This window comes from Cryptotermes secundus, unplaced genomic scaffold, assembly GCF_002891405.2.
Source record: "Cryptotermes secundus unplaced genomic scaffold, Csec_1.0 scaffold1734, whole genome shotgun sequence".
In the NCBI taxonomy this organism is placed as follows: domain Eukaryota; kingdom Metazoa; phylum Arthropoda; class Insecta; order Blattodea; family Kalotermitidae; genus Cryptotermes; species Cryptotermes secundus.
This window is the reverse complement of record NW_019727433.1, coordinates 498,778-525,208: the sequence shown is the minus strand read 5'-3', so window position 1 is coordinate 525,208 and position 26,431 is coordinate 498,778. Positions and strand designations below refer to the sequence as shown.

Genomic DNA, 26,431 nt, shown 5'->3' with positions numbered 1-26,431 from the left:
TTGAGAGTTGTGACTAGTACAGCAGATCATGACAGAGTTCAATGGTGAAGTGTCTGAAGAGAACAAAATAATGGCCATTACAAAAATTGTATTAAATCTCATGAAACAAAATGGCCACTAGAGTTTATAGGCCACTCAAAATCATAGCATTTAATGCGAGCGGCATTTGGAGGCAGCGCTATGAGCTCAGTAAACAGCTGCAAGACCTACGCGTCGATGTGGCCCTGTTTTCAGAAACACATCTGAAACCTCATGAGAGATTCTTTCTTCCAAATTAACCACATTTATAGAACCGACCGCCACTCAGGCAGAAAACGCGGAACTGCCGTTGCAGTTAGGAAAGGCATCCCCAATAACCATGTAGACCTACCACCCCTTGCTTCAGTAGAAGCGACAGGGTTCTGCATATAAATTGGTAAGAGTCAAATACTGCTTACAGCTGTTTATGAATCCCGAGGCAGGGCCTGGAGTGATGCTGACATTTCAGAGCTCTTAAACTTTAGACGTAATTCTATTTTGGCAGGTGATTTGAATGCTAAGCACCCACTTTGGAATAGCAGTGTTTCAAACCCCTCAGGCTTGAAACTCATGGATATATTTGATATGATTGATTTCGAAATCTCAGCACCACTTTGCCCCACTCCTTATTGCTCTACGGGCAATGGTGACGTGCTGGATATTGTGGTCCACCAAAATATCAGCATGTCAGATGTCATCGTCTCCGATATTTTGGATTCAGATCACCTACCAATAGTATTCCACATACTGGATCATGTTAAAATTAGGAACCTTTTGGAACCTATTGAAAAATTCACAGATTTTGAGGGGTTTCAAAGCTTCACCTCTGAGTTAATATCACCCAAAATAGAAATTAAGTCTGGGGTAGAAGGCGATGAAGCGACGCGCAACTTTGCAACCTCTATTGCTTCGGCATATAAGTTGTCCACAAGAAAAGTTACACTTTCGGACATAAACAAAGATCTTCCTTGTCTAGGTCGCCTGTTAAAACATAAACAGAGGCTACGAAAATTGTGGCAAGAAACCAGGGATCCAGCATGTAAGACGGCACTAAATTGGGTCACAAAATCAATCAGGCGAATGACCCGAAAATAGGCACTTGAACGGTGGGAAACAAAAATAGGTAAAGCTGATGTCACACCTCATGGTATATGGACAATTGCGAAATCCCTCCTAAAGAGAGACGAACCAAGGGCACCAACTGCTATTCATGGTGCTGCAGGCCTTAAATTTCACCCATTCGAAAAAGCCAACGCAATTGCTGATTGTTTGGAAATTCAGTTCTCGCCTCACGATCTTTGATGTAGAGACCCATTGCAAGGCAACTTCTAAATAAACACTCCCGCGAAATACGCACACGCAACAATAGGAAGCCCGTTGCTAGGTAATGGATCGGTGTAAACATCTTGTCAACAATACGAAGGCTGAGTTTTCTGTGTGGTAAGTGCAAAGATTTGTAGTGGAGGAGGAAGGTTATTTGGAGCACTTGAGTTCCGAGGTTCCAAGGGAGCAATTAGTTATTATAAGACATCGATAGGATCGTTTGGAGGAGAATTAAAAGGTGAGTCTGAGAATAGATATGTGATTTGTAGTTACAATGGGACTGTTATATATCCGTTGCCAGGATACGACTAGTGAAGACCGAGAACCATAGTGCGTGTGTAACGGTGAATTGAAACGTGTGTAGATCGGAGATCGTGCGCTACTGTATGTAGTTCCGAGTTGTGAATGCATAAGCTGTCAATAAATCCAATCCAACAACGATGTTATAAATCACGCTAAAACGTGATAATCATATAGACAACGATAGTGCCAAGCTTCCCCATTCCTCGGGGGCGCTTTTCTAAACTAAAGACAATTTCATATACGTTGTGTTAAATAGTTGTCCCTGTGCTTAACTAATTTAGCGCTACTCCGTGAAGGCGGACGGGGGAGTGTCTGTATAGTTCCACATTTTCTTGACCTCGGCATTAGCAGGAGGTGAGTGATCAGCTTAATGCCCCGGCAGATTTACCTCAGGTAACCATTTGGTAGGAGGTTGGGTGGACCCCAGAGCCGGTCTGGAGAATGTGGAGAGAAAAATCTTGACCATACCGGGACTCGAACTCCGACCTCTCTGTCGCCCAGCCCGTAACCAGTCGCCATACCAACTACGCAGTCCCAGCTCCTTATGTAATCTTAAGTAAAGCAAAATTGTTTTCAGATATCCTGTTCATAATTGAATAATTCTTGCCATTCAAGCAGCGGGGTCTTTTTCAAACAGCTTCGAAAGAAAACAAAAAAATTAATTAAAAATAAAAAGCTAAGCAGTCGACTAAGCTGTCGACGACATACGATAAGTGAAGTCCTCCACCTCGGGGGTTGGGTATGGGGCTAAAACTCATCACCGTAAAAAATGAGATACGAAAGATCACAAAAACCTCTGGTCTGGGCGGGTTCTTTAGATAAACGAACCAAGCGAAAGGAAATGGATATGAGATTTGGTACTTGCAATGTTAGTAGTACGTGTATATATGGGGCAGGTTCAATCAGGGTATTGGCGGAAGAGATATGGAAATTTAGTGGGACATGTCAAGACGTTGTTGGGCAACGAAATGTGGAACGAGTTACCACGAAGACAGACTATTGGTAAACGGTCGGTTACCACGTTACGCAACAGTAAGGAAAGCTGTGTTACTCCGTGCCTAGCCGAGCCAAACCGAACTGAACCGAACTGGATCATATGCAGCTGTAAACTCTCGGCAGCGTTGCCAAGCAACGCCTCTGTAAACACAGCGGCACGCAACAGTGAAGCAAGCGGCGTTTTCCTCCTGTCCGATTGAGGGTTTTTAAAAGTAAATAGAATGACTTAATGTAGCCGCCGCCGAAGTCTGTTAGTCAGTATTCTGCTGTATTCGATTAGTATTCAGCAGAACACATGTCTGTCAGTCAGTCGAAGCAGTTAGACAGTGTTACTCAGTTCTTGGAGAGAGTGCGAGACAGCCCCGGGAAGAACTGAATGTGTGACGTGTAATATTTGAAGTGACACTTTCTGTGTGGAGATCCTTTGCTAGGAAACGGCTAGTGGAAAACAGAAAATCCTACTGAGTGTGCAACGGTGAACTGGAGAGTGTGTAAATCAGCGATAGTGTTGTATTTGATTTTAATTAAGAGATAGTGTGTAACCAAGTGCTTAATAAACCCATTACCAATCCGAACGTCGTCTTCAGTAGAGACAAAACGTTAAAATACGTTAGATTTAGTGAAAGTACAGGAGGTCAGATGGGACAGACGTGGCACTGAATCGGCAGGTGAATAGTATACATTTTTCTATGGAAAGGGGAATGAGGATCACGAATTAGGTACAGTTTTTCGTACAGAACAGAACCATATCAGCAGTTAAGAGAGAACAGTTCGTTAATGATAGGATGTCATACATAATACTAAGCGGTCGATGGTGTGATATCATCTTTCTGAATGTTCATGCCCCAACAGAAGATACAATTGATGATATTGTAACGTGGATGGACGGAACATTTCTAGGCAACGACCTGTAAGCAACCTTCAGTCTCATAAGCGTACTCAATTAGGTTATACAACCCGTTTCTAGGCAACGGTTCAGTAAATAGACTTCCGCGCAGGCGTAATGACGTCACACTACAAGAGTAATAGCTTTCAGGTGACGGGCTTTAAATGGAGTCATGCCGTGACCGTTGCTATCCAATCGTTCAGTAAACAGGTTTCAACAAAATAGTCTGTTTTCTGTGCGTGGTCGGTGCGGCGGCTATATAACGACAGTTAGAGACAACAGAAGTCAGTGAATCAGATTATTTCAGAGTGTTTAACTGAGAGCGAGAGAGTCCACGATGGAAGAGAACCACGGAAATTTCGTCGCGTGAAGATGTCGTGTGTGAGTTGAAGACTTTATTCATGAGAGTGAATTGAAGCGAAAATTTTCATGTTGAGATAAGTTACCCGGGGAGTACTAGTGTGCGCGCAACAGTGGATTATGAAGTGTGTAAATCAACGACATCGCTATAATTTAATTGTGATTAGGAGAGGTTGTAACCAAAGTTCCAGTGAATCCAATCATGCAAACTAGAACCCGTCATTCTAGTTACGCGTGCCACCCTACACGAGAAAATATGAAGAACAGGTTCTACAAAGTACTAAAACGTGTATTAGGCAAAATTCCCTAAATACAATATGAGAATTTAGTTGGGAGATTTCAATGCCAAAGCTGGTAAGGAAGATATTTTCAAACCAATAATTAGGAAAAAAGAGATTACAAGATATTAGTACCGATAATGGAGTTAGAGTAGTAAACTTTGTCGCATCCAAAAGTACAGCGTTCCCACATCATGACATTCATCAATTTACTTCGACATCTACTGATGGGAAGATGCACGTACAACCATATTTTCACAGAGAGGAGACGGCATTCAAGTATACTTGATGTCCGAGCATTCAGGGTGAGCAGACTATGATACTGACCACTACCGAGTGGTGGGAAAAATTAGGAGGAAATAGGCAGTGAGTAAACAAAGCACTTAGTTCATATGGAGAGATTCAGTCTCAAGAAATTAGAAGTGATAAGGGTAAAGCGCAGTATCGTGTTGAAATGTCAAATAGGTTCGGAGCTTTGGGAAACTTAGACACTGAGATTTATATTGTGACATGTCAATCCGTTGTCGGGCGACATGATGTTGAACGAGTTACCACGAAGACAGACTTGATAAACAGTTGGTTGCTAAGTTACGCAACTGTGGAACGAGAGTATGCAACACGATTCTAAGCGTCAGGAGGTAAACAAGATTCCCGCGCAGGCGCGATGACGTCATACTGAAGTAGTGAGTAGGAATCACGTGACACCTTCGTTTCCGCGTGTGAAGTTACCACCATCCAGCCCGTCTCTACGAAACGCGCTGTAAACACCCCTCCTCCCTAGGCTGTGAGGTCACGCAACAGTGGAGTCCGTGCAGTGACCGTTCGGTAGGTAAACACGTTCCAACAGTATAAGCTCTTTTGTGCGTGGTCAGTGCGGAAGTTATATAACGACAGTTACGCACAGAACAGATGTCAGTATTTGGCGGTATTTGAGAGTGGAGGAAGCAAGCGAAGTGGAACCAGGAATACAGAAAGTTGCCCTGTGAGATGTAAAGTGTGACGGGAAGATTTCATGGGTAATATTTGTAGTGGTTTGAAGTGACAGTTTCTATGTTGAGATCCGTTGCTAGGAGACGAATAGTCGAAGACAGAGAATCGTAGGGCTTATGCAACGGTGATCTGGTAAGTGTGTGAATCAGAGTTAATGCTGTATTGCATGCATATAAGTGTAATTAAGGGAGAGTGTAACTAAATGTTTAATAAGACCAATTACTATTACGAACGGCGCCTTTAGTAGCCAAAGACGCTACAATATTATTAAAGCTTGGGAAAATATTAGAGAGAATATAAGAATTTCTGCGAAAGAAAGTCTAGCTTGTTATAAACTGAAGGAGCATAAGCCATGTTTCGATAAAGGATGCTCAGAATTATTAGACCAAAGGAAACAAGCCAAATTGCAGTGGTTACAGGCTCTAAGCGAAATAAACTCTGATAATCTGAACAATATAAGACTTCAACCCGCAGACAATTTAGGAATAAAAGGAAGGACTATCTGAAAGACAAAATAAGAAATCGAAACCTGACATAGGAGGATATTAAGAGGAGACTGAATTCGGGTAATACTTGCTACCATTCAGATCAAAATCTCCTGTCCTCTCGTCTTACGTCCAAAAATATAGAAACTGGAATACAAAAAAATACAATTTTACCTTTGATTCTGTATGTTCGTGAAAATTGGTCTCTGACATTAAAGTAAGAACAGAATGAGGGTGTTGACAACACCCGCAACCAAACAGGGAACACACAACACATATCATGGACGAAAATCAGTGCAACAGGACGCTAAAATACAACAGCATAATGAGGAGCTTCATACCTTATACTCTTCTCCAATGATCAAGACGAGGAGAAGGAGATTTCTATGGAATGTAGCAAGAATGGGGGCGGAATGCATATAGGATATTGCTGGGAAATTCGGAAGGAAACAGACCACTAGGAAGACCAAGTCATAGGTTGATGGACAATATTAAAATGGATCTTGGAGAAACAGAATATGCTGTTATGGACTTGATCGATCTGGCTCAGGATAAGGACGAGTGGAGGGCTCTTGTGAACACGGTAGTGAATTTTCGGGTTCCGCAACGACTCTCCAAGAATCGGTGCCAGAAAATCAATGCTTCCGACAGAGTCTTTCCATCTTCTGTGCTCACATTCTTACTGTCAGACGAATATCCAGCAACTGATCTCATTCATCCTATAGTCAGTCAAAGTTATATTACTACCGAAGGTCTTCGTGTCAAGAACCTTTCTGGGACACATGAACAAATTTTTGTTATTGTCAGTCAATTTCCGGTTTGTTGACGTGGAGCGGCCTCTCTGACGAGAGGACGGGTATGTCTTTCATAACTTCTGGTGGAGGGATTCCCGCGGGACTCATCACCTAATTTTCCCTCTCCTTTTCAAGACTCCTTAACCTAAAGGGCCTTTACTGGTATCCCCAAGGAACAGGGTGGCCCGATTATATATCCAGGCACTGGAATCCCTTCTCTTTGCTTCTTATTACCTGCAGGGCTCCGGTATCGAGGTCAAAGTCACTTTACGAGTGACGGTTTGCCGACAATCGGTTCGTCTTCGCTCGAAGCCCCTTGAGGCCCAAGAGCAGAGATGTTTCTTTTTCAAATGAATCGTTGTGGTAATAGTCCTTATGTATTTTAACAGTCTCTCTGACCTGAGGATGGATTTGTCTCATGAATATCCTTGGCATTTCATCAAGTGTACGTATCGCATTTATAGCATTTTAGTAAAATTTCTTTCTTTAGCTCTGTATACACGTCCTCTCTCAGTCCATACTTTGCAAAGCAGATCATGCTTATCTTACGTATTTTATGCTACAACGGCTGCCTAGTCATTAGAGTAGTCGTAAGCTCGACAAACGCCAAATTTAAGCCTCTTATATTTCCTGTGTCTGACTCTACCTTGTCCTATGCACGAGCATGTTCGTCATACACATTTTTCCAGCTTCTTGATGATTCGTTGAATGCTCTTATTAATTCCAACCGAGAAATTACAAACAGCATGTGCTCTTCACGAATTCAGATTTGTCATATTTGAAAGGAATTATTTTCACAATTTCACTCTTTTTATTCAAAATAATCTTCTTCTGAATCAATGCATAGTTGGAATCGACTGAAAAGTTTTCGAAAACAGTCACTGTACTCTTTTTGTGGAATTGCATTAAAAACTGCGGTATATTCCCTTTGGATGTCCTGGATGGTTTCGTGACGGTCTATTTTCATTGCCAACTTCACTTTTGGGAACAACTAGAAATCTGCTTGAGCCAAATCTGGCGAATACGGAGGATGATCAAGGACTCTGATCCCTTTTCTGGTCAAAAAATCGCGCCGCACCGTCTTCGATTTGTGGGGTGAGGCACTGCCGTGGAGGAGCGACCAGGAACCTTGCTCTCGATATTCAGGTCGAATTCGAAGAATTCTCGCCCACAAACGATTGAGGACTCCGAGATAGCAATCAGAATTCACTGTTTGACCTTCTGGTAGAAATTCATTGTGAATGGTTCATTTGGAATCGAAAAAAATAACGGTCAACAGTGTCTTTACTCGACTCTTTTGCATGCCCACTTTCTTTGGTTTCGGCTTCTTTGGGCTCAATCACCCTGCATTCTGCCGCTTTGTGAGAGGCTCGAGACACCATGTCTCGTCACCAGCAACAATCGATTTTGTAAATTTTGTATCACTTTAAGTCGATCGTAACATGTCTTTCCAGTGTCAAATCTCCTCAGTCAAAATTTTATGCACAGTACTTTTTGGTATTCCCAAAAGCTCTTTGATGCGTATGGTAGAAACACATCTCTCTGATGCAAGAATTTCGGTCACTTTTTCACATTTTCTTCAGTGCGACTTGCGACTCAAACAATCACTACCGTACACAATTTTCATCATTTCTTACGCTTCTCCGGCTGTTTTGCCTGACGTCAAACAAACTTTGATGTTGGCTCTCTGTTCAACCGCAATTTTCCGACGAGCGTCAGAACAGTACTGTTACATTCAAGGTCAGAACACATGATGCAGCTTGCTTGCGCTTTGAAATATAGACAGCCACAGCTGAAACTTCAAGAATTTTAAAGCCATAACTCGCCAACAGATGACATTGCAGGGCAAAATAGAAAAAAGAAATCCTAACGGATCCTGGACACGCCGTGTACATCTCGTCACGAGGCGCAGATTTGAGGCACATGTACGAGTAGATCCTCACGCACTTAAGGCAGAAGGGCATGGCGAATAACTAAGCGTGGAAAAAACTCAATTGTCTTCACTAAAGCAGGGTGTGGATTTTGTGGGATTTTGTGGTAGGGCACGGGAAGCAGAGACATGCAACATTCTTATGCACACATGCAAGGAGACTAAAATGAACTCCAATCCATACACGTACTACATATATTTATGTGGCTACACGTATGTTCGCTTTTTGACGCTAAGAATAAGCGATACACTTCAGCACACTGAACCATATGAATACACAATTAACTGATGGCATTTTAATTGTTTTTCAGGTGACGTATCAACATGCCTCAACTGAAACAGCCCATGCCTCTGCAAGACAAGTGCTTACAGGAATGTGTCAACCTTTATTGCGGCGCATGCGTGAGATGGATTTCGAAATTGCTTCAGGCCCAAATATCTAGCAGAAGAGTTTACTTGATAACGACACGGAGCGTTTTGGCTGAATGCTGTCAGATCCGAAGGAGTCTATCAGAGCTTCCGTATTTCGTAATAGAAATGATGTCTCCTCAATTAACGAGTAAGTTTGCCGACATGATAATCAATTACGATAACAAACATCAGTATAAACAAAATGCATTTTGGGATAGAGAAAGCCACAGCAGTATATGCAGTGCCATGTTTCGCTCTGTGCTGACACCTCATGTTCATGAGCATAATGACGAAATAATGTCGTGCAGTAGTTTTACACAGGATTTACTAGTTCAAACTCTGGACAGCGTACCTGGATTAAGAACATTGTATTTGAGATTTAATAGAACATATAATGGCTACCCGAGTGCACTTGCAAGGATGATCTGTCACCTTAGGCATTTGGAGATATTTACTTTCGAGGATGATTGCACTGACGAAGTGATAGAACAACTGGGATTGCACTGCACCCACATGAAGAAGGTTTCTCTGTGTGATTCTTTGCATGTAACCAACGCTTCTGCTAAGCACTTACTGCAACTCAGGAAATTAGAGTTTTTAAATTTGAGTGAAACAGGAATTGATAAGGAACACTATGCGTTCCTACTCTCAGAATTACCTCAAATAAAAGAAATCGTATTCAGAAGAAAGGAGGATGATATTTTAGATCATGTTGCAGAGAAGAACCTTCATAAGATATCACATGTCAGCGGTTATGTTCAGGATATCAGTAAGCTAGCACAGAGATGCCGCAACATAACTAACTTGGATATATGCCTATTTACTGAAGATCTGTCAGGCCTGGCAGCTTTGACCAGATTACACACCTTGCGACTTACAGAGGGAGATTATGCTAAATGTAATCTGAACGCCGTCCTAACGGATATAGGTCACAGACTTACCGATTTGTTTCTGGAGGGCATTGAACATGTAAATCTTCAAGACATCATAACGCTGTGCCCGTCCTTATCGTCTCTGACCTTGTCGTTGTGCACATTATCATCATTAGACCCAGATACACAGCTCGACCCCCAGTTACCACATTTCAGAAATTTAACTTCCTTGCACATAAGTCACACCCATGATGACGAAAGGATCCATGACTACATTCGACATTACGTCAGTCTGAAGACCATTCGCTTGAAATGGATTAACATTTTCACCGTCGAATTCATGAGGGAAGTTGTAAGGAGTGGCACACTTGCAGACTTGGAAGAAATTGCTGTACACGAATATTGGAATTACGCTATGACCGTGGAGGCTCTTGAATTGCTCATAAAGCATTGTTCACATTTGAAAAGCATTGAAGGATCTAAAACCTGGCGTTTGATTCCAAAAAGGTTTATCGGGAAACTTAAACGTCGATTATTAGTGCAAAATTTTGATCTTGAGATTAATTAGCGATAGAAGTTCCGTCCTTCTTTTCCAATGATATAACGTATTTTACAGGAAAGCGACTTCTCTTCAAATGGAAATTCAGAACATTATGTACTTATTATTGTGCGGCATATCTCAATATATTTTACTCGAAACGAGTACAATCTGTTCTCATGTTCATTCATTTCTGTTTACAAAATGTTATGTCGTGAGAAGTAGAACATAATTTTCATGCTGTAATTTCTGGCTTTCACACACCACAACCCTGTTCGTTACGCTTAAATACTTTCTCCTGTTTTTATTTTATTACAATTTCTGTTCCTACTTGACATGTAATTGAATAAATTTTATTCGTCCATTTAGTCATTTCAATTAGAACTTCGGACGTAGTTACTCAAGTTTAATTCCTTCACACCTTCTGCTTGCGTACACGACAGAAGTCTCAGTCATAAGCTTCAGATGGAGTAATTTGTGCATTTTACTTCTCTGAGCCGTGACAATCTGACGATATGTTACACACAGTGCTGGTGGGTAAGAAGTTCTTGAACAAATGCAGTCTGCAGTCACAAGCGCCAAATTAGTCTTGAGCATTGTGCGATTCAATTTGTTTCTCCGGATCTTTGTTATTGTATTCTGGGTCAGAATTTCACTAAGCGTGAGGTGTCGACTCAGTGACTGTTCATGTCTAATGTGTGAATGTTAATATACCTATATCCTGCTGTTATGTATGAAGGATGTAGACCTACATTTATGAATGTGTTAACGATTTTATAGATCATTTTAATATTCCAGAATATTAAATAAAATGCTTTAGATGATATTAGTGCCCCAAATTTCAGGTGCTGAACAATCGACATGTTCAATCTATTGAAACAATTCTTAGCTCACATTTTAGCGTTTCAAATTGATTCCTACATGTCTCTAACCTTACATCAAGTTACACGCGTCAAATTCCAACAGACAGCATACTTCACTCAGTGTCTGTAATCTGGTTCGAAAGTAACGTGGCTGCTCCACATATGCCTTGCGTTATGAAGCAGGAAACCCTGATATCCTGGCCTAGTGGGGCGTATTGTCTCGTGAGCTGCTCTGAATTGAACCCTGAACTGCGATGTGCTGACTGGCAACCTGGTGGCCGCATACGTAAACAGTCTACTGGACTGCTTTTGATGGTGGCGGTCCTGACCTACGCAGATAATTTTGTGTGCCTGAACATGCGCTGTGCCAGTCGGTTCGGATTAACTTTGCTCCCGAAAAGTGAGTTTTCAACTCTCCGCTCCCCGCGGCCGCGCCAGCGCTCGCACATCCTCATTTATGGCGGGTTACACCTCTGCTTCTACCTTGTATAGTGGATACTCCCTTGCCCTCTAAATAGCGCGTCTTCTGTTAAGCAAATACATACATTGGTGCTGCTTAGAAATCAGGGACACTTTTCAGTCACATCTGAAGACTTCTTTGCATATGCGATCGAAGTGATTCTATGCAAGGTTTCTCATTAACATTCATTTTTCCCGGTTGTGTACTACACCTGCATTCTTAACCTCTGTCCCGCTAATGATAAGAACGTAAAGCTATCACTGTAAGAGGCCGTGAAGGCCCATAGGGTAGTGAGACATCGAGGCTCCCACATTTTGTAGACATCTGCCTCACAGATGGCGGCGTGGTAATCAGCCCTACGCGGAGACTACCCTTAAAACCTAGGAAGATTCTGGTACTCATTTCTGTTGGAGGCTGAGTCGTCCCCAGGGTCCTAGTGCGGCTGGAAGGATTAGGTCAATTGGAAAATCAAATGACCTCATTGGGAATGGAATGGTTTTGTAGAATAATGCCTCAATATACGTGTATTACGATACCCAGTGGTCCCATAATAAGGAAAGTGGGCTAACTCCGCCATGAAGAAGCAAAGGGTAGTGGAAGTGACACGCCATGCAGTCTCAACCTCGGTAAAGGTCAAGTTGTACCTGTGCTAACTAATTGATCACTACGTCGTGAAGGCTTATGGGGGACTGGATGTATAGATCTAGATTTTCTTCACCTCAGCACTAGTTGGAGGTGAGTGTCAGCTTCTCGCTCAAGAGGGGTTATCCTGAGAAAGAACCCAATACCCACTGGAAAGGAGACTGGATGTTTTAATGAACTGAAAGGTTCTGAAAAGAAGTGGCAGGGCCTATTCTAGGTATTATCCTTTTATTTACCTTAAGTGAAGGTAAATCTCAGTTAGGATTCCCGGTGTCACCACTCACCTCCATATAGTGCCGAGGTTAAGAATGCAAGGAGCTATACATCCACTCCCCCCATACCTCTTCTTAGTGTGGTCCGTAATTTGAAACAGATTCACTTTTCCACCTCTTCCTAAGACGGATGTTCTAAGAATAGTCGAAAAAATATAGGCAGTGAGTGATATTATAATTTATTGTTTTCGTCGGAAATTTGAAGGGATATATTCCGATAGGATACATTGACATCCTTTGTTAAAGCCGTTACCGGAAATTGTCCATTGGCTACTGTAACAGACTGAGAACACTGGTGTGTTTGTAACTTCCCTGTAAAGTATGGAGTTTGGCGATGGCGCTGTAATTACATGTAGTTATGGCGGGTGTGTTAAAGTGGACAGTAAATCAAATCTCCAATCCAAACCCCGCTTATTGTCACTTATAAACGTGACATTATATTGTGACGTGTTGCGCGATGCAGGACACCCCTCCCCCCCGCCAGCGGTGACGTAACACCATCAGAGCGCTGTCGTTACTAGGGTAGCAGGCAAGTCACTCCTTCCCCTACCCCGCCAGCGGTTACGTGGCCAAGGGGTGCCGCTGTTGCTATGCAGCCGTAAACAACTCCCGACAGCGTTGCCACTAACACCTGTAAACACGGCGCCAGACAACAGTGGTGCCTATTACGTGGCTGTTTTCTGTGTTGTCCGTGACGAGGCTAAATAAGGAGCAGCGAAGACTATTCACAGTTAGTTCTCGAGTTACGATTTAGTTGCGAGTTAGCCAGCAGTGAGTCAGTCAACCAGTCAGTTGCAGTGTAGCATTTGTAATACTGCAGGTAGCAGTAATTGTGAATCTGTAAATTGTGTGATTCTAAGAGCGAATGTTAAATAAAATTCGCTACATCCAATACGGTGTGAAGTTATTTGCCGCGTTATACACCCAACACGCGACAATATGAAGAACTGCGTTCTTATGCCGTGCAGTCTGGTACATCACTACAAATGTGTTGACTCCATGAAAAGAGCTCTTAGCTGATGCGTTCTGGGAATTGACGAGCAGTGTCAGCGACACAGGTTTCGGAGAGGTTGTGGGGGGGGGCCTTGCCCCACACAATTACACGAAATTTACGGGTGTATTACTTTCCGAACTGGTCTCTGGAGGCTGCGTCAGCGGTGCCGGTTCTCTGAATTTTTCTCGCTTACAACGATTATCTGGAATGAGAAGTGGGTATAGAGGTCCACGTGTTGCGCCACAATTTTGAGACTAGAAGTCAACATGCATTGCCTAAATGTTTCGAGAGTTGCGACAAACGTTTTACAGCAATTACATTAGTATGTCAACACCTGGACAGACAATCTAGGGTAAGAACGCCTGAGTTAGCAGAATACGCAATAGCACTTCTGCAAGTCGCGTTGTAGGGACACTGTGGTATAATAATATTATTAAATAAGCAGCAAAGAGGACCACGAGCCCACCCACAGCCAAAAGGTAGCCAATAGAAACCCCTNCAAGTCAACCCTCCTTCCCCTCCCCCTCTAGCGGTTACATGGCCAAGGGGTGCCGCGGTTACTATGCAGCCGTAAACAACTCCCGACAGCGTTGCCAGTAACACCTGTAAACACGGCACCAGACAACAGTGGTGCCAATTACGTATCTGTTTTCTGTGTTACCCCGAAGGAGGCTAAATAAGGAGCAGTGAAGACTATTCACAGTTAGTTCTCGAGTTATGAGTTAGTTACGAGTTAGCCAGCAGTGAGTCAGTCAACCAGTCAGTTGCAGTCTAGCATTTGTAATACTGCAGATAGCAGTAATTGTGAATCTGTAAATTGTGTGATTCTAAGAGCGAATGTGAAATAAAATTCGCTATATCAAATACGGCGTGAAGTTATTTGTCGCGTTATACAACCAACACGCGACAATATTAAGGACTGGGTTATTATGCCGTGCAGTCTGGTACATCACTACAAATGTGTTGACTCCATGAAAAGAGCTCTTAGCTGATGCGTTCTGGGAATTGACGAGCAGTGTCAGCGACACAGGTTTCGGAGAGGTTGTGGGGGGGGGCCTTGCCCCACACAATTACACGAAATTTACGGGTGTATTACTTTCCGAACTGGTCTCTGGAGGCTGCGTCAGCGGTGCCGGTTCTCTGAATTTTTCTCGCTTACAACGATTATCTGGAATGAGAAGTGGGTATAGAGGTCCACGTGTTGCGCCACAGTTTTGACACTAGAAGTCAACATGCATTGCCTAAATGTTTCGAGAGTTGCGACAAACGTTTTACAGCAATTACATTAGTATGTCAACACCTGGACAGACAATCTAGGTTAAGAATGCCTGAGTTAGCAGAATACGCAATAGCACTTCTGCAAGTCGCGTTGTAGGGACACTGTGGTATAATAATATTATTAAATAAGCAGCAAAGAGGACCACGAGCCCACCCACAGCCAAAAGGTAGCCAATAGAAACCCCTCACCCCGAAATTGAGGACGAAAGGAGGAGTTAACCTCCCTCTTTCGTCAACCGCAGAGTCAGCAAGTTAAAGATATAAATTACTGAATTCAGGAGACTTCGGGATCTGATCTAAAACGTAATAACCAGTTGTCAGCCGGAGGCCCTATCCGATATGTGTGCCACGAGATGGTGGATGGCGACATTTATCTGCATTTCTATTGCAAGTAATCTCTTTGCTCATATAAGCCATGCTGTTAAACATTAGTGTTGATAAAAGTGTTGTTGTGTGATCTCAAAGTACAGTCTCCAGTGTACCCCAGCGAGAGCCAGGGTAGAATAGGGTAGAAATTGTATAGAGAGTGACAGGCAATGAAGGGAAGCAACAGTCTCACGGTACCTCCCCCCGAGAGGGAAATTAGAAAGAGAGTAGCGAGAAGGTGTTATGTAAACTGGCCGAAGGCGGCCCTTTTCGNATTATGCCGTGCAGTCTGGTACATCACTACAAATGTGTTGACTCCATGAAAAGAGCTCTTAGCTGATGCGTTCTGGGAATTGACGAGCAGTGTCAGTGACACAGGTGACACATAGGGTCGTATTACTTTCCGAACTGGTCTCTGGAGGCTGCCGTCAGCTGTGTCGGTTCTCTGAATTCGTCTCGCTTACAACGATTATCTGGAATGAGAAGTGGGTATATAGGTCCACGTATTCTTGACCTCGGCAGTAGCTGGAGATGATGGGTCAGTTTCACAACCCGGCCACTTTACTCCCAGGGGAAAGCGCCCTGTAACCATTGGATAGGAGATTGGGTGAGCCCAAGAATGCATCTGGACAACATGGGGAAGGGAATTATCTCGTCCCTACAGGGAGCAGAACTCTGACACTTCTGCCGCCAATCCAGTCCCTTTATTGAGAGCGCTCATTTTTTTAAACGTCTTTGTCTTATGTACAGACCTTCATATATTAACAATATGTACGTTCCTGGAGGGAGTGCATAATGTGAATTACGATTTCCCATGAATGAATGAATATATAAAGGGTGAACCTTCTTGGCCTTTGCACCGCGACCACAGTGATCTATTGTGCCTCCCCTTCTGATTATCCCGTCAACAATCATGCGCTTCGAATGAAGCGTAGGATTTTGGGCGTAGGGACGTCAATATAGTCACTTGGTTCCATAAAGTATTGACCCAAGTGACATAATCTTAAATAAGCTAAGGCCTCACATTCACACAGGATATGTGTGGCTGTTTCATTTTCTTCTTGACACCTCTCACAAGTTGGACTATTACCTAGTCCCAGTTTGAAGAGGTGTCCTTTGAGGTGACAGTGTCCTGTATGTAGTCCTACCACCCATCGTAGCTGGTTCCTGTTTAACTTCAACAGTTCCTTCGATCTTTTAGTAGAGGGTCCTCGTATCAGTCCCTTTGCTTGCCTGAGTCCACTCAAGGATCCCCAGTATTTCTTGTGATTCATGTTTGTCCAGTCCCTGATTGCCTTTCTGGCGATTCCTATAGAGATGTCACAGGCTGGTTCAGGTCCTATGAACGGATGTTGAGCTCCAGTCTTGGCAAATTGGCCTGCTATTTCGTTTCCAGCAATACCCTCATGCCCCGGCACCCATATCAGTTGTACCCTGTTATGTTTGGCCAGGTCCATGAGGGTTTGGTGGCAATCCCAGACCAATTTTGAATTGATCTGGTGTTCGTCAAGCGCTTTAATTTTTTACTCCAGTCGTTTCCGTGGGAACATGTATGTTTGCGAAGGCGTTACTCAGTAACGGCTGCATACATTTCCTTATTAAGAATCTGTTGCCTAACAGCAGGTTGTTTCGTTGTTTGTTTCGCTGTCGTTACCCAGTAACGTGTCCACTCGCTGTAATAGTAATAAAAATTATAACATATAATACAATTATAACGCAGAAAATATAGCAAGAATTAGAAAATTGTGAGCCTAGAACTCTATAAAGCAGGAAGGTACGTTTGGGAGATCTACCGTAGAACCCTTGCCCATAACTTTATGCATAAAAGCTTAAAATATGCAAGTGTTTTCTGTCTTTGTCAATACGTCATTATAGTTGACAGTAGAGACAGAAGGAGCGCTGGTTGTCAGTATGAAGTGCAGATGCGTGTGTCGCCATTACAGCCCCCAGGGTTCCCCAAAATATATTTCCGTTGTTGGTAAAATGCATACTCAGTGAAATCTGAGTTTATTCTGGATCAGTGGAATGGCCTCTAACTGAGGGTAGGAATTGTTTACGCCAATTTATTTAATTTTAAGTCATTCAGAATAATTTGCATCTGCATATTAAGATGACGATAATACGGAAATAATTGTTATAACGTATCTGTTTGTGTTTATTCTCCGCCTGGACTTCGGATCACTCAGCCAGCCAACTGTTATATTATCTGCATTTTTTGGTGATTTACTTGATAATGGCCATGTGATTCGCTGTTGCCAGTTGGAAGGGAAGAGAGGTTAGGTATTATTCTGACGAAACTTGTTTTAAAATACAGCCCTTGGTGAAAACATTTCAGTAGATAGCAGCATTATTAATTACCGTATGAAGATTAGTGTCTTAGGAAAGTGTAGGTCTACATCCAGAAACACTGAATCATTCGCCTACGTCTTTAATGCAACTTAAAAGTGTTCACAGTCTCTCTTTAAATTAAGGCAACATTAAAAGCATATTAATTACTACATGGTCCGAAATTACTTGGCCAACTTCGGGCAATTGTTCACTGTTTGAAACTGTCACACTGCACTAGTTCATAATTCAACATATTTACATGTTTTTGTATATCATCGTTCAAACTAAAATGTGTTTGTTTGAGAATAAAACTGTCTCTCCTTTCCGTGCTATTTTTATATATTGTTGCGTCCATCTTTATGCTCCCTTTCGTATGTGTGTACTCAGTGGTTTCCCGTATGTTCCGTCTCCAGAAGTTACGGAAGTTTATAAAATTTTGATAAAATTTGTTCCTAAGAATTTCTCCATTGAAACTTCCACGGGATATCTGCTAGTTACAGTTTCAAGTCTCAGAAGTGATGGAGATGCATCCTCACAACAATGAGTAACTTAGCGGCAGGCGGTGAATGTGGACTCTTGACGCGATAATTCGACAAGTTTCGGTTGCAGGGAAGAAAGGCGCTGCGAGCCATAATGGAAATCCAATGCTAAACCAATAATCCCCTTGTCTCTTATCCTCAGTGCACACCGGTCTCGTTCCCTTTATCCCAAAGCATTATTCCTTGCAGCTGCTTTCTTGCGTTCCGGCTTGAGGCCTATACAGTTACACAGCAACAGCTCACCTACAGTCGCGTTTCAGTTGTTTGCGATACTACTTTCAGCTATTTGCATTCCATTTTCTAGTATACATGAAAGAGAATAAAAATATTGGGGGACGTAACAAGGCGACGTCAGTTTTTGTATATGAAAATTTTCCAGAGCCCAAGCAATGCTCATTAGCCTGGATGTTCAAGGAAAGAGATCACTTCCTGAAGTTGGTTATTTAAGAAAACTGTCATACTGGCACTATATGGCATCGGAAAATATGCTAATTAATAAATGTGGAACATTTGGTTGAACGAGAAACCGAAGTACTCGGAGAAAACCTGCCTCATTGCCATTTCTTCGGCCACAAATCCCGTATGACTTGACGTGGAATCGAACTCAGGTCGCTGCGGTGGGAAGGAGCTGATTGACCAAGGACCAAAAGACTCTGCTAATTTGATGGAAGTTGCTGCCTTTAGCACAATGCTTACGTTGACAGTATATACAAGAATGTGGTAAGCTTATGTAGTTTTCATTCAATAAATAATTGTGAAATACTTCAATTACTTTTTTCGACACCGGTTGGAAGCCGACATAGTGACATGCTACGGTGTGGGCGGCCGGGGTTCGATTACCGGCTGTGTGAATATATTATCTTCTCTAAAGAGTCCAGACAGGCTGTGGGACCCACCTAGCCTCCTATCAAATGGCTAAGGGGGACGTCACCTGTTCCAGTTCTTTATGGAACCAAACGACTTTATGGCGCCCCCAATAACAAAGTCCTATATTTCATTCGGAGTGTAGGATAAATACAGGATTAATCCGAAGGGGAAGCGCGTGTAAAACAGCCGTGGAGTGAAGCTGACATTTCACCTCCACATAGTACCGAGGTCAAGAATACGTGGATTTATACCTCCTCTCTACGATAAGTTTCCGTGGCGTGGTGCTTAATTAATTGAGCACAGGGAAAAGCTTACTTTTTTCCTAGTCCCTTGAAACATACCTGATCATAATATATTGTGACGTGGATGGTGCAACAGGAAGTAGGGGTCACGTGAACTCTGCGGTCTCGCGAGTGACGTCACATACCCCCACTCCTCCTGTCAGTACGCAACGCTCGGTAAACACCCCTTTACCCGCGGTGACGTAAGAGAAGAGCAGCTGTGTCAAGCAACCATTACCGCGGTGACGTAACAGCACTTCCCACAGTGACGTAACAAGGGATACCGCTGTTACTACATAGCAGTAAACAACTCTCGACAGCGTTGCCCAGGAACGCCTGTAAACACGGCGATTACGCAATAGGGAAGCCCTTGCAACGACCGTTGCTAGGCAATCGGTAAACACGACGTTACGCAACAGTGGTACCTATCACGTAACTGTTTTCTGTGGTTAAGCCAACTTTTCTTTGTTTGTGGCACGCGTTGAGGTACGTGTACTATGCTACAAGTAGGGAGCTCTTATTTTCGAGTTCCGATGGGTTCATTGGATTTTTCAATTGATGTAATCTTTCCAGCCACACTATGACAGTGGGGTCGACTCAGTTTCTAACAGAAATGAGTATCAGGAATCTTCTTGCATCTAGAGGGTAGCCGGGGCGTATTGCTGACAACCTCACCGCCGTCTGTCAGATAATTTTCTAGAAAATATGAGAGCCTCGACGTCTCAGAACCCTATGGGCCTCCACGGCCTGTTGCAGGGATACTTTTACTTTATTTTTTGCTCTGTTTCCATCTGTGCATTCCCATATTTCTCAGCAGCTCTGCATCGCGGGTGATGGCCTTCATTTGTTTACTGTGTAATAGTCGCATGCTCTGTGACCCACCTCGCAGTCACATTATCAAAACCCAGGGCAGTTAGCTTTCTCCAGGAACTGAGAAGTGTCTAAATGGTATCGGGTTAATAAACTACACCCGACGATTTTGCTAAAGAACGTTAGTTAATGGGTCTTTATAATGCAGACAGTGTATTTTTTGTAATGGAGATACTTAATTGTGAAATGTTATTTCGAAGAACTCCTAGCTCCAGTACTAGCTAGAGGTTGCTAGGTAGGAACTAATGTTTTTAAAGTAATATTCTGATTAATTTCGTCTTCCTTCAGTCAAATACTGAGATGAAGTGTGATGTATTTTATTATATAGATGTCGTATAGCCTGTTTGTAGTCAACCGGCGTTTCGGACGAAAATGTCGTCTACATCTTCAGGGTCAAAGAATAAGCCAAAAAGAGAAACTATCGCGGAACAAATAGCACACAGGGGTCTGATTTCTGACTTGTGAATTTTCTGTTGTATACAGGTGCCTCGCTCTCGACACCCCCACCCCCAACCAAATTCACAGAAGCCTCACAATACAATATATGCCAGTAATGTATTGTAGCATGTAGACCCCTTGCTAAGGAATGACTTTGTTGACAACATCGGTTGTTAGGCAACAGATTCTCTAACATGCGCCAATGGACTAACTTGGAAGCGGTGTTCTCTACGCATTCCTTGCGATACCTGCGTGACGCAACAATACGGAACGGTGCTTTCTCCGCGGTCCATGCCGAGGTGTTATAAACAGTCAGTGAAGTTAGTTGAGGAACCTGGACTGACAGAGGCCCTGTGTATGTTCTATTAACATATTTAACATATAAAATGTAAATACCCTTTACATTATGACAAATGACTTACTACTGCAGACAGTGACTATAACAAAAGACGGACACGTCCTCTCGTCAGGGAGGGCGCCCCACAATAACAAGATCGTAACTGTCAAACAATAATAAATATCTGGTCATAAGCCCCAGATGGGGCTCGATACCAAGACTGACACACTAACTTACTGACCGTCAGTCGCAATGTGACTTTGACTTTGAGCTCAATTGAGTTGAGTGAACCGGAACCAGTTGATTTGTGAGCTAGTTAGGGGACTACTGTGATTCAGTCCTTGTGATCTGCTGCTGTCCCTGGGGCCTCAGCGATTGTAGGAAGATATTACATGTAGTAGGAAGGTTAGCAGTGCGTTGAACTGCCCCGTAAGTATTCAAGTCGGGGTGCTTAATTAAGCTCAGAAACAACGAGACATGAGTACCTTTCCAAAAACATAGTGGCTGATAATGCTCACTCCAATCTGTTTCCTGTGCCGTCCGAAGTTGTCATCACAACAATGCTGATGCGCCGGCATGCTTCGCACAGTGCCTGTCCCATAACTTACCTGCTTTCTCATGCATAAGCGTGCACGAAACAGGGATAATGAGTCTCCCTTTGTACCTGAATACACTGAGCTTTCGATGCTATAAACAGAGATATATAAGAACATTGGAGGTGGCAGTGGTCAGATACAGTAAAATTGAAAAGGGGAAGGGGAAAGAATACTGGATTGGAAATTTCCCAGGAATTTCCAGGTAGCTATCACGGTGAAGTTGGGGGAGAATGTAATGTGCTAGGAAGTGAATAAGGTAAAGCGCTGAGAAGTCGAATTCCTTTTTAGATCACGAACAAGGAAAGAAGTTACGAAGGTCCTTTAGGGGGTTCGATTGGAACATTTAAATTAACCCTCGGAAGCCTATATAAAGGTGAAATTTTGATATTAAAATGGGGCGGAGGGCTATGAAGCCTGGAAATGGCCTGAAGAGTGCGTAAGAATATAGCTTCTGCGTCACAGTAATCTCGGTATCTCTGTTACGAAGACCAACCGGTTAATGAAGTTTAGGTATTTATCATTGTTTATTGTGAGAATTACACGGAACGTATGTATAGGAACAAACTGCAGAGGTTTTATTGTTGTCGATATACTAACATCTAAGGGCTGATCGATTTCCGAGTAATCGATCGAGAACGCTTTAACATTAAAGCCTTTGCTGGCGGAATGCGAAGAAATTTCTTGGAATGTTTTGAAGTAATTTCTTCTGAGGTAATCAGAGGTAAATCACCCAGCGGCTGAAGTGTTGGGTGGGGGGGGCGCTTACCGAGGGGCCCCTAGTGCAGCCTAGCTGGAAATTTATCGTCTAACCCGGACGCATTCCATGGGCCCCTGGAGCCACCAATTTGTCCCGCTTGAAAGGATAAATGCTTCCGCAAGGTGTTTACAAAACGCATTCTCCACGGCAAGCCACAAGATTTCTGAATGTTTATTGTTTATTCCCCTGAAGAAACACGTGTAAACTACATGCATGAGGTATTAGTCTGAGACATTTCTTCATATATGAATACTGCATTACGCCTGAATATTTGTCAAAGTGTTTTAAATTTCGTTCCGGATCTTAAGTGTTGTACAACGCGCTGACTTCCCACCGCGGCGGCCCGGGTTCGATCCTGGGTTTGTTAAATTGGGATTTGTGGTGGACAAAGTGGGCTGGGGCAGGTTTTCTCCGAGTACTTCGGTTTCCCCTGCCAATCTTCATTCCCCCAATTGCTCCACAATCACCCTCACCTATCATCTGGGGCTAGTACAATAGACCAGAAGTGGCCCCAGTACAAGGGACTTAGTCCCACCCCACTAGCATTAAAAAGTGTTGTACAACTGCAGCTTGTCAAGTAATTGTGTGTGTGTACACATTTGTATATAATGTCCTCACAGCGGTGAATATGTAGTGTCCAAATTCAGGGTCGACGAGTAAGATAAGCTAGTAACCAGCAACCCAGCAAGTACAACGGAGCGAGGTTGTTTGACTCTCTCCTCTGCCCTGAATATGGAAGGAGTACGTTCCTCCATAACATCGATGAAATTCTACCAGATCATACGGCAGTCACATTCCAGAAACTAATACGTTTATACCGTATTTATTTTCAAACTAAGAATAAAACTTTGTCCCATAAAATACGCAAGAGTAAGATAGGGTGGTTGAGGCACTATGCTACAAGCATCGTCTCGGGTTGGATTCTCGAGGAGGTGATTGGAGTTTTCAATTGGCCTGATTCTTCCAGCCGCACTGTGGAACTAGTGTGACCCAGCCTCTAGCAGGAAAGAGTACCAGGTATCTTCCTGTTGGGTAAAGGGCGACCGGCGCGTAAGACTGACAACCTTACTGCCATCTATGAGTAGATTGTCTGGAAAATGTTGGAGCCTCGACGTCTCACAACCATATTGGCCTCTACCGGCTCTTACATGGATAGCTTTACGTTTGTTTATTGCCCATGATACACACAGTGCTCTTCACTTCCGTGTGGCATAGGCTAACAGAGGATGTTTTTTAATTCGCCTAGTGTGGGTTCGAGTCCAGCTGGGTCCACTCGGCACGGCGGCCACTGATTGGCCTATTGTACCTGCCACGGGTGATTATGATGTTGGAGAATTTGATGGAATGAAGATTGGCAAGGGAAACCAAAGTACTCGGAGAAAACCTGCCCCAGCGCCACTTTGTCCACCACAAATCCCACTTGACCAGACCCGGGATCGAACCTGGGCCACCGCAGTGGGAAGCCAGCGACTAACCGCTTGAGCTATGGCGCGGACTGCAGAGTATGTTACGCGAGATACTGGAATAGACTGAGAGCTTGTACGGTAAAGCGATAAAGTAACTCATGGGTTTCACTAATTAATTACTACGGCAAGAAGACATATTCGTAATGTGGGAGAGGAGGTATAGCTCCACACATTCTTAACTTCTACACCAGATGGAGGTGAGTGACCAAATTCACTCTCCTACTTCTTTACCTCCGGTACAATTTGTGTAGGCAGCTAAGTGGGTCCCAGAGCCTGTATTGACGTTGCGGGGAATCGAACCCGACCCCTCGTTCATCCAGTCCGTTGCCAAGTCTGAAATGTCGCGGCTCATAACTGATTGCTCTCTTTGGAAATAAAGACACAAACAGACAAACAAACGTGCATAATTGGTAATGTTTCAATTTGTCTTCAGGAGATTCCGGGTGCGTATTCGATCCGGGATGCCTTCTATACTAACTTAGATTTTTCGTGCTTTTCCTCAGTCCCTCCAAACAATTTGTTTCCTTATAATTAAATGAAGCTTCCTTCCCTTCCACGTAATCCCCTCAGATCCAGAGATCCCGGGTTCGTTTCCCAGTGCTACCAGATTTCCTGAGAAGTAGTGGGTCAGGAACGGGGTCCACTCAGCCTCGCGATGATAACTGAGAAGTTATTTGAAGGAAATAGCTGCTCCGGTCTAGAAAACCGAGATTGACGGCCGTGGGGATCGGTTGCGGTGACAACGCAACACCCTCTGTCCGCTAAAGTTGGTACTAACTTCGCAGACAAGCGGCGATCGCTCGGTCGGTATAGTTCGCTTGCGGGCAACAGGCCACAAAGTTTTTTCCCCCTTCCACGTACTTTACATATACTTATTCACCGCTCATCCTAACATCAGACGCTGTATAATTTGAGCTGCTAGCAGCGTCGTTAAATGAACTAAAAGTGAAGAAGGCTCCAGACCAGTAGCATGTAAGTGAATCCGGGCAATAGCAAAGCACACCACATGAACCCTTCAGCCCTCTGGAGCAGGAAGTGTAAATATGAGGTTCTGCCTCACGGAAAGTACACTTCGTCTCCGTACAAACCCAGCCAGCTTAGCAAAGTAATTGTTGAAGTGTGACATCTTAACTGTTACGCCTAGGAAGATTCCTGGTACTCATTTCTGTTAGGGGCTGAGACGAACTCAAGGCCATAGTGCTGCTGGAATAATTAGGTAAACTGAAAATTCTAATTACCTCATTGGGAACCGAACCCGTGACCTTCCGGCTTGTAGCACAGTGCCCCCACCCACTGTGAAGTACATGAGGTATTTCTACTGCCGTTACAAGTTTCGGCGTGTCATTTTCAGAAGGCGCACATTAAACGATATTGCTTTTTTCTTTTAATGCTAGTGGGGTGGGACTAAGTCTGTTGTACTGCGGCCACTTCTGGCCTATTGTACTAGCCCCAGATGATAGGTGAGGGTGATTGTGGAGCAATTGGTGGAATGAAGATTGGCAGGGGAAACAAAAGTACTCGGAGAAAACTTGCCCCAGCGCCACTTTGTCCACCACAAATCCCACTTGACCAGACCCGGGATCGAACCCGGGCTACCGCGGTGGGAAGCCAGCGACTAGCCGCTTGAGCTATGGCGCGGCCCAACGATATTACTTTAAAAATACAACATATAACAGTTTTGTGTAATACTATAAAACTACGTATATTTGTGTAGTATGAAGTATGGCCGCTCTCTTACTTTTCCCTTGCTTGATTTTGTTTCCTTTTCTGTAGTCTATACTGTTGTTACATAATTTAGCGTGTAGAGCCATTGCCAATGCAACGACAGCGAGGTGGACGGATATACCAGGGCCGTTTCTGGAAAAATGGCTTGGTAAACACGTTCCCGCAACAACAGACACGAAAGGAACAATGGTACAATAACAGAGGAACGGTGTTTTCTATATGGTCCGTGCCGAGGAGTTATAAGCAAGAGAAAATTTAGACCAAGTCCGTTTGTGAGACGGTGGCCAGCTGGGAATGCCTTGAGACCATGAAGCTGAAGAATCTCCACTGTTAGAAGCCGTTGCCGTGGAACGTCTTGTGAAGTTATGGTAGGTAGGAAAATGTTTATCGGGTGCTGTGGCGATTTGTGAATTGTGGAGCTCTAATTAATTGTACTTAAGAATCATGAGTGTAAGTGGTCAGTAAATCCATTCACCAATCCCGACCCCGTCTATAGTCACACATACTGTGACAATGTGGGTGTCAGCATTATTTCTCTCGTTTTCTCTGTGTGTAGTTCCTATATCCTATATCCTATCCTATATCCTTGTACATAGGTTTGTGGTTGTGTGACTGATGCTGTTAAAGAAATTGTATAACAGTTCCTTTTAAAATACGCCTTCTGATGGTGACCAGTATGGACCAAAATATGTGAAGGCAGTAAAATGAATTATCTCATACATATTATAAGGGATGTTCTGTTTCCTGAGTTCATACGAAACATAAATACATTGCATGGGCAATGTGAAGAATTTTTTTATCTTAAAAGTAGAACGCACATGAGATCTGAAAGTTTGTGACGATGGTATATTAATATAATTATTGTGTTTGTGGACATTATCCATCGTCCTGTTTTTATTTAAAATACTGTTCTGACTGGAGATAAGGACGAGCTCTATCGATTGGGCCAAACTGAGTATGTTCCACCTGAAGACGGGTGCAGATTCCAGTCTCCGAAACGTTGTGTTTTAAATGAAAAACAGGACGATGGATAATGTCCAGAACACAATAGTTGTATAGACTCTACATGTTGGAACTCCCCTGTCTCTAAAGAATACATTGGCGACGAAATTTTGAGGAATTTGTTTCGATGTATCTGTATGCGTGAGGGACAAAGAAACTTTTTTTT

General features: G+C 43.3%; 1 protein-coding gene across 1 annotated transcript in view; it reads left to right on the top strand.

The window, feature by feature from the left end:
- Positions 1-1,524: 1,524 nt before the first annotated feature.
- LOC111864823 (lachesin) overlaps positions 1,525-26,431 on the top strand; it is a 365,620-nt gene continuing 340,713 nt past the window's right edge. Inside the window, exons 1-2 of the mRNA XM_023852358.2 lie at positions 1,525-1,579; positions 8,675-8,922. Coding sequence (XP_023708126.1) covers positions 8,688-8,922 — 235 coding nt within the window. The 5' untranslated portion in view covers positions 1,525-1,579; positions 8,675-8,687. The remainder of the gene's footprint in view (positions 1,580-8,674; positions 8,923-26,431) is intronic.